Source organism: Trichoderma ghanense (genome assembly GCF_004382785.1).
Source record: "Trichoderma ghanense strain CCMA-1212 chromosome Unknown scaffold_7, whole genome shotgun sequence".
NCBI classification, from domain to species: domain Eukaryota; kingdom Fungi; phylum Ascomycota; class Sordariomycetes; order Hypocreales; family Hypocreaceae; genus Trichoderma; species Trichoderma ghanense.
The window spans coordinates 206,864-223,248 of NW_027395670.1; the positions used below are offsets into that span (position 1 = coordinate 206,864).

At 51.6% G+C, this 16,385-nt stretch overlaps 4 protein-coding genes across 4 annotated transcripts; 2 read left to right on the top strand and 2 right to left on the bottom strand.

The window, feature by feature from the left end:
• Positions 1-532: 532 nt before the first annotated feature.
• CCMA1212_006207 (putative transporter AQR1) lies at positions 533-7,362 on the bottom strand (the record flags this gene model as incomplete). Its single annotated transcript, XM_073703441.1, has 4 exons — positions 533-616; positions 682-1,251; positions 1,483-2,078; positions 2,505-7,362. Coding segments are annotated over 4 exons (6,108 nt in total), but the record flags the coding sequence as incomplete, so codon positions are not given.
• An 838-nt stretch (positions 7,363-8,200) lies between these two features.
• On the top strand, positions 8,201-9,461 carry CCMA1212_006208 (Ketosamine-3-kinase; the record flags this gene model as incomplete). The annotated part of the gene is made up of 2 exons (XM_073703442.1): positions 8,201-9,277; positions 9,335-9,461. The coding sequence occupies exons 1-2, from the start codon at positions 8,301-8,303 to the stop codon at positions 9,459-9,461; spliced, it is 1,104 nt and encodes a 367-aa protein (XP_073557724.1). The 5' UTR covers positions 8,201-8,300.
• An 824-nt stretch (positions 9,462-10,285) lies between these two features.
• On the top strand, positions 10,286-12,883 carry CCMA1212_006209 (uncharacterized protein; the record flags this gene model as incomplete). Its single annotated transcript, XM_073703443.1, has 2 exons — positions 10,286-12,331; positions 12,440-12,883. 2 exons carry the CDS (start codon positions 10,286-10,288, stop codon positions 12,881-12,883), a joined length of 2,490 nt encoding a protein of 829 aa, XP_073557725.1.
• Positions 12,884-13,224: 341 nt separating this feature from the next.
• CCMA1212_006210 (Acyl-CoA synthetase family member 3) lies at positions 13,225-15,268 on the bottom strand (the record flags this gene model as incomplete). Its single annotated transcript, XM_073703444.1, has 5 exons — positions 13,225-13,661; positions 13,721-13,842; positions 13,912-14,006; positions 14,058-14,800; positions 14,854-15,268. 5 exons carry the CDS (start codon positions 15,266-15,268, stop codon positions 13,225-13,227), a joined length of 1,812 nt encoding a protein of 603 aa, XP_073557964.1.
• Positions 15,269-16,385: the final 1,117 nt, after the last annotated feature.

Consider the following 16,385-nt stretch of genomic DNA (forward strand, 5'->3'; position numbering starts at 1 on the left):
GATAGGCTCGAGGAGGGAGGATGGGCGAGGAGACCGATGCGGGTTATAAGACAGCAAAGGAGTGAGTGAGTCTCAGTTGGAGGTTCTTATCGCGTCTCCTATTTTTGTCTGAGCTTTCACTGTGCATACCCGCCACTAGGAAATCGACCCACCAGGTACAGGGGTGTCTGCTCTTTTCCCGGCCTCATCAATGGAGGGAGTCGAATAACCTGGTGTCAAGTGGACAAAGTGAAAGTAGCTCTGCACATAACCGATTCCATGGGTACGTCTCGCCTCACAAGCCTCGACAATTGGTGCTCTCTTTGCTTGCTGGCACCTTTTTCATATTGTTCCCGCCGATTCCCATCTCAACTCCAGATTGACTCATCTCGGCCAACAGTACATGTAGACCGCCTTACCCCAGACTATGAACGGCTTAGGAAGCAGTCAGGAGATTTTATCATCTATCATCGACCTAAATCGGTAGATGGAACTACCCGGGGGTGTCTCGTGAGATTTTGTAAACTCCATAATCCTGGCTCTGCTTCACGCCTCAGCTACAGTTCCGCTCCTCGAACTCCTCCACTCCATCCCTCTGCGTCTCAGCAGCATCACAGCCGCCGCCCCAAATCCACCGCTCCAAAGCCCCAGAGCAGTGAAATACCATCCCCGACCCGCCGCCGTGAGCAAAGGCTCAAGGACCGCAACACCAGCCGCCGCCATGGCACATCGCGTGAGACTCGTAGCCGCAGCCGCCGTCCCAGGACGATCGGGAAAGCCATCAACCACAAGCGCTCCGTAGGTGGTATAAAACGCCGTGCCCCAAAAGCCCTGGATGAACTGGAGAACAAGCAGAGCCGCAGCCGGGGCACTTCGTTCTACTGCCCAGCCGTAACCTATTATTGTTGCCGTGGAAATGGTCAGGAGATGCAGGCTGAATCGTGTTCTGGCCAGTTCCACGGGAAAAGCCAGCAAGTCGCCGCCCGTGATACGATTGCCGACGTCGTCGGCTCTACCTGTGGCTCGTTTCACGGCGCGATAGTTGCTATCCATCATCTTGCCTGTGCAATAGCTGCCCATGATGATGCCCACGCCTCGTGGCAGATAGGTCAGTCCCAGCTGCAAGTCATTGTAGCCATATGCTTCCTTGTAGACGTCGGGCACTGCTGCGACAAACGAATAATCGACTGTGTAGAACGACCCGTGAACCCAGAGAGCTAGGAAAGTGTCTTTGTAGAAGATAATGCGCAGACAAGCCAGAAGATCGATCATCTTCAGCGTTGGTGAGGCAGTACCAGTTGCGTCAGTCCTCTCCGCCACTCCCGGCCCCGATTCATGCTCGAAACGACTTCTCATCAAGCCCAACCAGCTGAGCTGCCACCACTTGAATCGAGAAGCATCACCACCATTCCCAACCAAGCCTCTTCCCGTCTCCGGCAACAGCAAGCCCACGCCGCAGAACAAAACGACGCCGACAATGACCAGAGCCCAGAAAACCCACACACAACTCCCACTCGTATACGCAACCACGCCCCCAACAACAGGCCCAACACATGCTCCCAGATTCAGCGCCATACTAATGGGCCCCAGCATTCGCCCTCTGTCGCTCGACTCACAGACATCCGCCACGACGCCGAAGCTGATCGCATACGCAGCACTCGCGCCCAGGCTCTGAATAGCCCGCAGGACCAGCAGGACGGCGTAATTGCTCGTGTTGACGGCAAGCCCAATGTTTGCTATGACGTAGAGACCCAGAGTCAGCAGGAAGAAGGGTCGTCGGCCAAGGGAATCGGACAAGGGCCCGAAGAGAGCTGGCGAGAGGGCCTGGAAGATGATGTAGAGCGTCAGAGTGAGGTTGATGGCCTGTGCCGAGGCGTGGAACTGCTCGCGCAGGAGAGGCAGCAGAGGGAAGTATATCGTTGCCGTCAGTGGGGACGTGATTGTTGCGATACCGAGAAGCAGCTGCAATCGTCTCAGCTGAGCTTTGGAGAATATCGTGTACGGCTCCGCGGGCTGTGCCGCTGCTGGTAGCGACTCATCGCTGCTGATGGGCGCCGATTTCTCATCCTTGATGTGTGTCGACGCTGGCTTTTCTTCAGCTGTTATAGTCATCTTCGGGTGATGAACTTCATGTGAATGATGCTACGCGATTGCGTGTCCATAGTCCCCCTCGCATAACAGTGACATCCGTGCTCAACCACCTGCATTTCAGGCTCGCACATTGGCACGTTATCAGGAATCTGTGGGGTAAAAAGTGCAAGGGTCAAATTGATAGATCTCTTTTTAGTCAGAATGCCAAGGTGATAGCATACAAAGAGCTGTTCTGTCACGAAACTGGCTGCAACTCCTTGTGGGAGGAGGCACCGATGAATCAAATCACCATGCTGTTTGCATTTCGAGGGAACATATCATCAAAAACATATTATTGCCTTCTGGTAATCTACTTATGAACCATCTCCATATCACGCCGACGCTGTACATGCCTATGTCCCACAAAAAAGAAATCTGCTACCGGTATGCATAACTCCTCCGTGGCTCATCAAGATTGCTCAATATCAGAACCACATGATCATCCTTGGGCCAGAACAGCGTTCCATCTTTGGCCATGCAACAACTGTCAAGACTGGTACTTCCCACCCAGTCTCGGGGAATGAAATAGAGTCGGTCGTACGACTCTGCCGTGTCATTCTGGGATATCGGCTCTAGGAAGTAGCTGCACAGCCAGAGGTCGTGATCCAGGAAGATGAACTTGGATCCTGGTAAGACACCCAATGGTACCTTGATGTGAGAAGAGATATCGGGTGGAATATGCAGGTATCCCAAGGTTGAGGGTGGTTTGGTGCAAGCATCCTCCGAGTGCATGCCGTCAATAGGGAACAAGGACACTCGATGACTCGTCTTTCTATCTTGAGTGACTGTCTTGGTCTTCAGCAGAACGTACTTGGCGTCCTGAGTCAGAATGGCACTAGTCACCGTGTATTCACGGCCAGCCTCGATCGAGGACACTAATTGAGTCGAAACCACTCCCTCTGCAAGAGCTTCCACGTCATCGGACGGCTGTGATTTGAGCCCGGGGTTCTGCAGCTCTTTGTAGCTTGAAGAGCCAACACTGTCGAGCTTGTCCCAAGTGTAAGTGACCACATCATGAGCTCCAAACGCGAGTATCAAGGTCGTCTGCGTAGGATGAGGCAACCATTGGCGTAATGATGCCGCGTCATCACTGGCCAACGAGCATAGCACCGTGCCCTCATTGACACTGCAAACGAAGCTCTTCTTTCTGGTCGAGATAAGTAATAATGTGCTGTCAGTATTGAAGACCAGTTGCTCAATATTATCGCCATCGAGGTCAATCTGCGGTGACGGCAGAGACAATACTTTGTCTCCTCCTTTGACGTCTCGATGCACTGATTTGACCTGCATATCGCCCGCAAGGTCAGCAACTGCAACGTGCTTCGCATCCGCGCTCCACTGAATGTGAGAGACGTTGAGGAAGTTGTGAAACCGAGCAAAGTCAACCCCTTCAGTCGCCCCTCTTTGAAACCGCACAACTGTCCCGTCTTCATACCCCGCGCAATAAGAGGAACCATCAGGTTCTGCGGCCAGGGCTGTGACGGGCTCAAAGGGCTTGACATGTGACTCGGAATGTCTCGAGAACGCTGCAAAGGACTGGTCTTCGCTGTTGGTGTCGCTGACGGTCTCCTCGCTCTCGAGGAAGCGTGTCAGAGTGCTGGATTCCCACGCATTGATCGATCCACCACGGAGATCATAGAAGCGGCCGCTATCAGGACTAAACGCTAACCCAGTGACAAGATCCTCAGACGAAAGGTGATAGATGACGGTAAAGTATGCAAAGTTCCAGACTCGGACTGAGCCATTACTGCTGCTGGTCGCAAAGACTTTGCCGTTGGGACTCGCGGCGATCTCGTCCGCAGCAACCCGAGCCTCGACGTTTTCATCTGAGAAATGGTGCCATTTGAAGATGCTTCCATTTTTGTAGATGCCAATGATGTGATTTGTGACGGGGTTCCAGGTAAATCGATCAACGGCAAACCAGTTCGACGTAGTCCGGTTCTGGTCGTTATGAAAGTCCTTTGCCCTCTTGCATCTGTTGAGGCACAGTCCATCCGCGAGCCTCCAGACTGACAGCGGTGCGCCTCTGTAGGATACTCCCACTAGGGAGTTGTCACCGCTGAACGAAAGACACATTGGAGAGCTCACGATAGCGCCGTCAATCCTTCCCGTCTCCTTGAGGAGCGCCGGGTTCAGTACCTGCCACCCTTCATCCATCTTATCGCAGTGTATGTGCCTGATGATGTTGTCGTCGCCACCAACCAGTAGTTTTCGGTCGTTGTCAGCAAAGGTTACTACCATAGCCTTTGTATTTGGAGGATTCGCCGTGGATGAGAGGAGCTTTCCGCTAACCACGGACCAAGTCTTGGACGTCTTGAGCCCGTATGTGACAAGCTTATGGCCATTATCGTTGAGAGCCATGGCTGTCACAGGCTCGCCATGAGAAATCTGGCCAACTTGTGTAAAGTTGGATGAATCCCACACATGGACCACGCCCGTTGAAGCAAGCACTGCCAAATGGTTTCCGGCACAGGCAAGCGTTCGAGCCTGCGCTTCGTCCTGAAGAACAAGGCGGCCAAGGTTATCGTTCCATGAGAGTTCCCTGGTGCCGAGCAGCTTGATCTTGGCTGAACGAGGGTCGTAATACTGCCGATGTACAGCTGACTTGGTCGGGCAGAAAGCCGGAATCATATCGTAGATGACGCTGGGGTCCGTCACAAGCGTGGGACCGAACTTGCCAACCAGCTTAACAAGATCAATGATCCATTCGTCGAGAAGCGCGAGATCCGACAACCGATGAAGCAGCGGATTCTTTGAGACGTCCTGCTTTCTTGTCCGTTGTACAAACGACGCCAGAGCCTTTGATGCCCGTACCAATACCTCCAGCCGCCGAAGAAGCGCCAACGCATGAATCCAAGCAAGAACTGCAGGGCTCTGGAAGAACTTCACAAGTAGATCCAGATACTCTGATGAGCTGGAATGGCTCTGGGCCAGATGATACGGCCAATTGACCGCCGCGTAAAATAAAAAAGGTTCGCTGGCTTGAAGCGCGTGCTGGTTCTGTATGAGTCGCCATCGAAGATCTTCTTCCTCAAGCTGGGCCAATGTGCGCACAAACAGCTTCCCGTGGGTCTCCCGAACGTCTATATAGAACTGACTGTCTAACGTACTGGTGAAGTACTCTCGCGCGGTGTGGTGTAGTATGTTGACTTTGCCTTTGCCGTCGACATGTAGAAACTGCCCGCAGGAGTCGTGAATGGTCCTTCTGAGGTCAAAGAGCCCGGAGAATTCCGGCCGCAGAGCCTGCGAGAGCTCTTGGATACCGAGGGACCTTTGAGCGCATATTGTCCACTCGAGTAGTGTCCTGATGAGCGGCTTGTTGGACTTTCGTGTTGAGTCGACAAGAGTTCGCTCCATTCGCTGGTAGAGACTGATCATATCATTTGGTATATCATCGAGCACTTCTCGAATGTTGTCTTCAGTGTCACATCGCAGGATCTCTTCGAGCACCAGCTTTGTCCAGAGAAAGTTTCCCTCGGACCGCGTCATGATGGTCTTTGTCAACTGCTGCCTGAAGTGATCGCTTCCGCCTAAATGTCTGATTTCGCTCTCGACCAACAGTTGGATATCTTTTTTGCTGTGAAGGTGGACCGAACATTCCATTCTCGAGACCTGAACATTTGCATGCGAGAGGCGGTCAAATCCCACGGATAGAGTATTCGTATTCCGACTCAGCACTAAGATCTTCACTGGGATTCTTGCGCTCGACAGGCCCCTGAGGCACTCCAAGAAGGATTTTGGTGAGTCCGACTCGTCCAAAGCATCAAAGACCCAGTAAACAGGCTTGGAGCGTCCACCTCGGAACAATAGCTTCTCAAACGTGTTCCGCCAGATGAGCGAAGCATCTGTCGACTCGAGCCCCAAGCTTGCCTGCGACGAGCCGCTCAACATCTTCCTAAACTCTGGAAGATCTTTAGCAAGCTGTAGTGCTATCGCCTTCAGACTCGCGGCAACAGAACGCTTTCGTTGCTCAGCGTAGCTAAAGAGAAAATATTCGCAATCCAGGCCCAAATCTTTGAGGCGACTGATGATGAAGGCTGCAAGCATGGACTTGCCACTGGCTGGAGGAGCGGTGTACCAGAGGATGTGCGATTCCATGGATGGCTTCATCCATTGTTGAACCTCAGACTCCTTGAAAACCCATTCGCACGTATCCGGAATCCATTCTAGGCGAAGCCTGCTGTATTCTTCCTCGGAGGTGTGACAATTGCGGAAGAGGTCATGGATATCGGTGGTGTTTTCGGGCTCGCTCACGTCCGCCTCTCGAACCGCTCTGGAGCGGAACGCCGTGACAAGAGACTTCAGAGCGTTTCTGACGCTGAGGTAGTTGGAGTCAACGGGACTTGAGTACTTGCAGACGTCGTGATGGTCGGCCCGTAATGGCCTGGATATTTCCGCCGGATACCCCAACACAGAAGAATCCTTCTCCAAAACCATCAGTTTCTTGGGACCGATCGAAGTCGCAAGAGTTTCGTAAAAGGACCAGATGGATAATCTCGGAGCCAAATGACGGAACTGCTCGTTCAACTCCTCGATGGCGGTAGAGTTCTTGTTAAGGTCAGCGATGAAATGCTTCGAAGAGTGGAAAGAAGCCGCCAGCACCCGATTCAGGGTTTCGGCCAGATTCGTGCCACGATGGGGTGTCGACAAGAAGATGATGGCCGATACAGAACTGACAATGTCCTTGTAGTTCTCGTCATAGAGGCCAAGGAGATAGGCCTTCTTGACCACCAAGCCGCCCATGCTGTGAACGACAAAGATGATGGGATTCTGCCCGAGGGCGATATCCGCCCCAGACGCGTCTTTAGAGAAGCGCATCTCGTATAAGAGCTCCTTGGCAAAATCCGTGATGCCGGAGATGCCCGCTCCGCCGCGCCAGCTTGCTTCATAGCCAAACGTCAAGATACGCGCCTTGCCGACGTCCGGCTCGAAGGGCAGCCATATCTCGGGCCAGAAGAGGCCCGGATCGTGGTTCTTGGTCCACGTCTTCTGGCTGTGGCCGCCAAGGCCATGCACGAAGACGATGTCCAGGGAGGCGAACTCGGGCTGGTGGAGAACTCGAAGCCCCAGGCCCGCCGGTGCCGGTGCCGGTGATTGACTGCGCGGACGAGAGCTGGAGCCCAGCGGGTCGGCAGAAGCAACCGATTCGTCGATAGATCTGCCATCGACTGTGAGGGTCGGTATCGAGCTGTCGGATGCCTTTCTGTCATTTCCGCCTTTCGGTTGCGTCTTGCTTCTCCGGAAGCGCTTGAACTATACGTGTATGGAGGAACCTGTCAGCAGCCATCATGCTGTAAGAGCGTGCGAGGATCCCGTTGAAACTCACCATCCCGACCGCGTTGAGACGGAGACTTGAGGGAATCGGTGTGGAGGTTATCTGCCCAGCACGACTTGCGTGATTACTTGACTTCTCCTGGCCTCTTCACTGCGAACGAAGTACTGCTGAAGTATGGAAATGCCCGTGTCCAAACATTCGCCGAAGACCTTCCCCATACTTTGTACGACTGACCTACAAAGCTCGTGAAATGATGGGAAAATGTTACTACCGTCCCGCATCGATATGCAGTAAGATAGGCAGCCGTGGCAAAAGTAGAGTGACGAAAACAAAGATCCAATGGTTCCTTCGAGACCAGACGCCTTTCTTCAGCTCGACGCGGCCCGGCCCCCCTTCCCCGCGTCTTCACCCGCCAACTCGCAGCCTGTACATCATCCTGGTCGGCCCAAGATGGCCTCTGGTTCGCTGTCATGTCTGTTGGTTGAGATCAACCGGCGAAGCTGACCAGATTTAGATTCTCGTCATCCCATACAGGCATCTGACCCGTGTGGGTCGTCGTGCTTGAGAATCAACTGGCTGGGTTTCGGGGCAGTTTCTCCCGCTCCTCCCACCCTTGCAGGGGCCTGAGCAGCCACCAGCTTGAGAAGGATCAAGCCTGAGTTTCAGAAGAGCCTCGATGTAGATTGGATCCCACACCATAGGCCCTAGAGGCATCGCAGCGCGTAACGTATTGGTAGTCGTAGTGAGGAGTGGATGGAACCCTACCCGATGAGTTCCCCAGGCGGTTCCAGAGGAATATAACCCCAGGTTGCATGCTCATGTAAACGTTCCCAATTGAAAGCTCAATCTTGTTCCTGGATCGTCGTAATCCATACTGTCTTGCTTATTCTTATAGAAATTATTTGTTCGAATAGATATGGACCGTGGTCTTCCATCCCTTATCGAGAGCTCTCGTGCGAGTTCTCCATCATACGAAGGAGATTTCCGTATTGACGACAATGTCCTTGCCAAATTCCCAAAAGGTACAACAATCATTTCTGCAGACAGCTTCGGCACGTCCGCATGGACTGTGACGGCTCGACTGCATCTCAAGCTCCCCGATGACTCCGAGGAGAGATACTTCCTCAAGTCAGCTCCGGGGGATCATGGCCGGATTCTCATGGAAGGCGAGTTCAACGCAATGTCCGAGATTTACAAATGGGCGCCGGACCTGGCTCCCAAGCCGCACAGTTGGGGCAAATATGCTCTTGAGAATCCCGAGGCGTATTTCTTCTTGTGCCAATACATTGACATGATCAACGGCATGCCAAACCCACACCAGCTGTGCTCCAAGCTGGCTCGCCTTCACCGCAAGAGTCAGTCTCCAACAGGCCAATTCGGCTTTCACATCACTACTTGCCAGGGTCGCATCCCACAGTCGTTGGCATGGGAGTCGAATTGGACTGTCTTCTTTACCAAACTGCTTCAGCACGTCATTGACATGGACTTCGAGTTCAACGGATACTGGGAGGAGCTGGATAGAGTACAGCAGCAATTCATCGCACACGTTATCCCCCGACTCCTAGACGCTCTGATAACGGATGGCAGAACGATCAAGCCCAGTCTCATCCACGGAGATCTCTGGGAAGGTAACAGCGGCACTTCTTTCGAGGACGACAAAGTCTACATCTTCGACGCGGCCTCATTCTATGCCCACCATGAGATGGAAGTCGGAGATTGGCGCTGCTACTATAACAAGATCAGCAACAGGATATATACCAGGACATATCTTCGTTACAACCGCCCGAGCGAACCGAAGGATGAGTGGGAAGACCGGAACCGGCTGTACAGCATCTATTTCAATACGATCTATTCAGTCAATCACCTGAGTTCGGGTACCGCCGTGCGGCAACTGTGAGTATATATAGTCGCTCTTTACACCATATTCTTTCCGATGCTGACAGATAATAGAGCTTATGAAGACATGTACTATCTGATTGATAAGTACGCTCCGTTTCCTGAGGGCGAGGGGCCACCGAAGCTGGATAAGTCTGAAATGGCCTCGCTTTCTGCTGAGAGGGACCACACTGCCGATTGAGCTCCTCAGAGGTACAGCAATTGTATGTCCATCAGCAAAACTTCTCTACTGCATATTTGGTTACGATTGCGGTAAGCGTGTTACGAGGCTACATATTTAGTTGGTATTGTTTGTTTTCAATACCTAGTATGGGGTTATGTTTTTCATGATGTCTTTGAACGGTTGTCATTAGCCTTCCTACTCTCCAATTAACTTTTTTCCACGACTACTTATTCGACAAAGATCAATACCCAAAATGACTTTTTTCCTTCTCATAGGTAGTTACTCGAACAACTTTAGGTCGTCGCTGTGGAAGCCTTTTGTCCTCGCTATGCAATTCTTTGCCTCTTTCAATTCAAGGAATGCCTCCACCGCAAAGGAGGCTGTGCACTTGTCTGCTTCCATAATAGTTCGTTTCTGAATTGAATCACGGAGAGAGTTGCAGGCTATTTGGAACACAATATGTGGTTGCTCAAGCCCTATCTCATTATGTCAAGCCAACGCAATGGAGTTGTTCAAGGGTTGCAGTTGGGCTGACAGCGCCTAATCTATAGTCCAGAGGCGCTCAGCGAGGCATTTGATAGTGGCATTTTCTGCAGGATAACCAACCAATAGTATAGATTGGCCACACACCTATTAATGCTATCCCAATATGACAGACATTTGAAACTATCCTTTGAGGCTGTGCCTGCTTCTGCCTGGCTGCGGACATCGAAAGTCGTGTCGTGTATACATCCCATGCCATGTAACCAAGAAGGATTCTCAATATTAGAACACGGCCATGTCCGAGTTCACTGCCATCAGAGAATGCCAATTTCCAAGCAGTATTTGAGTATCGGATCAAAATGTCTTCACAGAGCCCGAGCATCAGATCGCTCTACCAACAACTCCCGTTGAACCAATTCGAAATTCGTATCTTGAGACTAGAACCAAGCACGGCGTCTTCATCAGGTATTCGTGCTTCCCTCATCAAGCGCAGCCTCCTCCTCTCAATGGAAGATGGCGCCTCGTTCGAGGCATTGTCTTACACTTGGGGCCTGGCTTCAGTCACAAAGGACATCATCATCAACGGCACATCATTCCCAGTGACCGCCAACCTGTACGCATTCCTACAACAATACCAAGAGCCCGGCCAGACTGCCGACCTGTGGATCGACGCAATATGCATCAACCAAGCCGACCTTATCGAGAAGAACCACCAGATCGCCCAGATGAACATGATCTACACAGTAGCCAGCAAGCTCGTCATCTGGCTCGGGGAATCCTCCTCAGACAGTACCCTGGCAATGGAATGGATCAACTACCTAGGCAGAGGTTCTCCGTACGACGAGATACCCAACATTCCCAACAACGCCTGGCAAGCCATGCAAAGCTTTCTCGAACGCCCATGGTGGAGGCGCATCTGGATCGTCCAAGAACTCGTAACCGGGGCCATGGGGACCAAACTGGGAAAAGCTTCCGTCCTCTGCGGCCACGTACGAATTTCGTGGGTCAATCTGGTGATTGTCGCCGCTCGCATGAAGGCCAATGAGAACGACAAGCGGCAGGCTTTCCCTACCATCACCGAGATCCTGGAGCTCGACAGTCTACGAGATAGTGCTGGGAATTACTTTATGAATCAACCCACGCCTCAGGCCCTATTTGACTTGATTTGCCGCTACAGGCATTTCCTCGCGACGAACAGGCGAGACAAGATCTATGCAATCTGGAATATGTTTGCACGTGCACCGTCAAAACGGCTCGAGACGAGATATGATCGGTCTGTGGAAGAGGTATACGTCGATTTTGCTGCAGAGTTGCTCTCTGGCGAGACCGGACTGGAACTCCTCCGCCACTGCGGCAACGGCAGCCCAGATATACCCTCCTGGGCTCCGGACTGGTCCGCTCCCCTTGAATCTCTGCCTCTGCCTCTTCGTAACATTCAGCGTTACTTCGACGTCCCCTGGTGGGCAGAGCCAGAATACGAAGACCCCAAAGGCCTCATCGGCCCAGACAGACCCAGAGAAGTGGTAAGGATCGTATACGCTGTACCTCTTCCAGTGAATAGCTCAGAGACCGAAAAGAAAAGAGAACGGCGGATCAGACGCCTCGAATTGGCCGCCACAGGCTTTGCAGTTGTGAAAAGCCTGGATGACGTTCCCTTTCCCGCCCACTTCACAATCAATGGCTGCCCAGATGTCACCAGAGAACAACTCAAGGAGCTGCTCCCTCGCAATAATGTTGTCTTTGTTATTGCTGACGAACGTCGTCTTTTGCTCGAGCGCCCTGGTGCGCTGCACCAAGGCGAGCTGAAAATGAAGAAGTGGCTTTTACAAGAACTCAGACATTCTACCGCAGAGCCACCGTATAAAGCCGCCAGTTCCGTCAGCGCTACCTTCAAGGTCAACAAGAACGAAAAGTCTCTGCAAGTCAAGGGCATTTTGTGGGATGAAGTCGAAGTGTGTCACGATAGCTTCGTTGAAGACGTCGATCGAGACTTTGCTGATGCGACACGCTTCATGGTCGGAGTCGGTTGTTGCAAACATCTCGCCATGACCAGCCAGAGCGCAGCAAGCAAGTATCCTCAAGTGGCCGACCTCTTGGAAGCCTTCTGGTCAACGTTGTTCGTTGGAAACCCCCTCAGACACGAAGGAACGGACGAAGCAGAGCACCTGACTCGATACCAAGATTGGCTCCCCGAAGTCCCAAAGTCATGGGCTCCAGGCAAGCCTCCAGTGACACCAACAACTACTGGCTTGGTCAACGTTGCGGAAATCGATGAAGCTCTCAGGCGCTCCATGTCCGCTGTTCAAGCAGAACAGGAAGAAGGTGCTCCCCAACTCACTCATGAGCTGGAGCCCAATCTCAAGGAGCGTGTCTTTCCGCCTCATGACGATGAACATGTTGCTCTGGTATGTCAGCTTGCTTCAACATAGAGCCAACAGCCATACGATCTATATCACCGACCATTCGACTTGTTAAACGTGGTTCCTGATCCGTACTGGGAAATCAGACGCCAGGAAGACAAGATCGCCAAGCAACAAGCGAAAAGGCGCAGCCCAGGATATGAAGAATCAAGCCCCGGCGCTGACAGAGATCCCATTGGGCAAGCTTTTGTGACACGGGCGTTTGACAACATGGTTGAAATCGTGAGGCAGCAACCCAGTCTCGTGCCACAGGACACCCTTCCCGCCGGCATCGAAAAGTACGCCCTGGGACGACGGTTTTTCATCACCAAGAAGGGTTACTTTGGCCTCGGCCCGCAGAAAGCGGAACCTGGAGATGGGGTCGCTGTATTGTTTGGTTCTGGTGTGCCGTTTGTGCTTCGGGGGTGTAGTACTGCGGATGGGAAGCGGGCTTGGAAGATGGTGGGGGAGTGTTATGTGCATGGGATTATGCAGGGAGAAATCATTCAGGAGTGGGAGCTTGGCTCAGCGGAAGCACGGATGCTTCATTTGGTGTGAATAACCTGAGCATTGAGATGACCGTTTTTACATTGATGGTATGCTACGTTATAGGCTTCGAATACTGGCAGGCTGCGCTTCTCAGCCCAACTCAAGTCTCTCTGGCCTCCATGAGCGTCTTATAGTCCCAGGTGGATTAAGGCGTCTATCCTCCGAATCAGCTGGCTGCTGAACTTTCCCTGTATGGGGGAATATGAACACTTGCTTTGCCGAGAGCAGCTTCAGACAGGTGTCTCTCCCTGATCTTCCGCCCTCTTGATAGTCGTAGATTTGAACCCATAATGCTATAAACGTCTTTGTAATTGCAAACAAAATCCAATTCTGCCAGCTTTGCCAAGCCTCTACAGGCCTCCCCAGTCAAACAGCCGGGATGAAGCGTCCAAATCAAGCTTATTCCCCCAGTATTCCACACTCTCATGGCTATACTGATCCGGCATGCAATCCGCAATACCAAAGTATCTCCGCAGAGCTTCCCTTTTCTGGGTTTTCCCGGAGGCCGTACTTGGCGCTTGCTCTCCCTCTTGGAGCAATCGCAGGATTGTCGGCAGCTTATACGACACCATCCCAGCGCGAGCGAGATCTTCCCGAATAGTTCGAAGGTCAATCTTGTACTCTTCTTCATCGCCATCTTGCTTGCACAGTCGAACAAGCGCAGCGACCAATCCGCCGGCCGCACGGTCTCGCACGGGGAGAACATGAGCCTCGTTTATATATGGGAGATCCATCAGACGCTGCTCGAGTTCAAGGACAGAAATCGTGTACTCGTGAAACCGAATCCCTACACAACCATCATTAGCCGACCAGATTTGGTCATTTTCCTCGAGAAATTAAACGTACAGTCACATGAATTCCGACCATCGAAGTAATAATCTTCACCAACACGGTGGGCGCGATCTCCTGTTTTGTAGAAGCCTTCATCATCAAAGCAAGCGCCCGTTGCCTCGTCATCATCGAAGTACCTATGCATAACATAGCAGGTCAGAGAATTTGCGCAAAGACGATCTCAACCGCTCTATACATGGACTTACCCGATAAACATGTTGGGCGTTTTGACCAGCACTTCTCCATGATCCCCCTCAGAAAGCTTCACTGTGACGCCAGGGAAAGGCTTTCCAACGTATCCCTGCATAGTAATTAGTACATAGAACAGAATCGCGGGCCAGGTAGTGCTCACTTCAGATACTACTGAGCCCTCTGGAGTGGCCATTACTCCCCCGCCCATCTCCGTGATCCCGTATCCATTCCTCACATGTGTACCAGTCAAGTCATTGAACCGTTGTGCGAGAGAGGGATTCAGCATAGAACCGCTTGTGAAGACCAACTTGAGACTTTTGCTTCCATTGACATAGATCTCGCGCTCTCTCTCAGGAAGGTAACGGATCTCATCATCGTAATACTCTACCAGTTTCCTCAAGAGCGTCGGTGACACGCTCATGTCAGTGATTTTACCGCCATGCAGGATCTCCCAGAAATCCCTTGGTTCGGATCCGTTCTTCATCATGTGCAAGTTTTCGCCGACGAGTACGCTGTCAATGAGACCTGTGCCTCCGACCCAGTGAACGGGACATGATGCTAGATAGACAACCTCTTGTGATGGAGGAGCGTCGGTAAAGTGAAACATTTTGCGGGGCAGAAGAACACCTTTTGGCAGCCCAGTCGTTCCAGAGGTAAAGAGAACAAGGCATCCATCAGTTGGTGAATAAGCCAGGTTTTCGTCAATTTCCCAGTCAATTGGGCCGGAATCGGGCTCGGTTTCTGCTCTTGACAGCTGTATCAAGATCAATATTTGATCGGGCTGGGTGTGTATATGGTCTCGGAATGCTGCCGCCTTGTCGAGGATGCTTGCCTCTGTGAGAAGGTATGTTACCTTTGTCTTCTTCAGAAAGTAACTTGCTTCTTCAGGGTTCACATCAGGAGCTACGGTCCGTCGTCAGTATATTCTCATGACCTTCATGACAACTTCGACGTACACAGAGGTACGCAAATGCCTCCCAGGGCAGCAATAGCAAAGAAGCTCACAATGAAGTAGTATCCACTGTAAGCAAGAAACCCAATCGACTTGGCATCCTCTTTTAGTGATCCGTCTAGGGTGAAAGAAGACGCTGGAAGCTGCTCTCTCAGTATATGGCGCAGATGTATAACATCGCGGATCAAGTCATTGTAACTGGCATCAACACCATAGTCGTCATGGAACAGCAAGTCAGGCTTCTCCAATGACATTTGGCGCAGCCTGCGAAATATTGCATCATTAGGAAACCTTTCTTTTGCCCGAGGACCGTCTTTGAGCAGAGTCGTCTCCGTGACTGGGCCGCGATAGAAGGCTGCATAGAGCCTTGATATAGCGATGGACTTGAGCTTGCCGAAGGAATAGGCGAGAGACAGCATTTTTCTGTTGATAAATACAAATTAATGATAATGGCATAAGTAACGTACCACAGAGGTTGCGAGAACCAAGCTGCCGGATATCCTGTGTCTTAAATATTCTGAAGGCTGCCGGCGAGCCGACTCATAGTGAGGAGCACATGACTTACTAAGAGCAAGATGACCCCCCTGTATAGGCAGGCAACTCCAATACTAACAATCTTATGTATTCTGATAACGAGAAGATGATTGATATATATGCAATTGTATTAGTCCAAGACTTGGACGTCCCAAGAACCGAGAATTCATGACGGGTCTGGCTACCGTCCCATGCAAGGGCGACGTCTCTTAGCGATCTGCGTGTCTCAGTGAAGCTTTCTATTACCTGATTCGGGAGCAGATGGCTAGCTGAAGTTGAAACTAGCCCAATACTGCGGCTGACAGATCCCTGTTAGCGGTGTTGAACGTGTGTACGGCTGAGGCGATGTAATCCCAATGTCTCACTGCCACATGTCGAGGCAAGCAACTGGGTGATAGACGACAACCCCGTTCTGTCATTACAGAGTTGTATGTGAGAGGCAGCGGTATTCTCTTTCACCCCATTGGCAAAGAGTTTGACTTGCGTCTGGAGGAGATCCAAGCATTCGTTTAAGGACTTTCTCGCCACAGAGGTATGTTTGGCGTGTCAGAAGATGTCGAAATACCAGCTAGCAGAATACGGACACTATGTGCAGCCGATTCGCGACAATTAGCTATGCTCTGAGCTACATATGGCATCCATGAGAAGCATTTAGTTACAAAATTCCGAGGCAAACCTGGTGTATCTCATACTCGAAACGTTGCTTGGCCGTCCTCCTCTGTCTCGTGCCAGTGAAGAAGCACCTGATTCCTTTATGCCTATATAGGGTACATATATCCAGGCATTCCAGGTATGGTGCTCCTGTAGGCGTAAAAAGCATGGCCATCTAGTGTATATGAAGTTCTATTGTTGGTAAGATACTACACAGACAGAGTTTCTAAGGCGACGAAGCGAAACGACCGAAGCGTTTCACGCTGACAAGTAGATGGTAGATTGTCGATACTTATCTGTCATGTCTCTTTCAAAGAAATCTCTCATTTTATTCTCGGAACAGTCCACTGA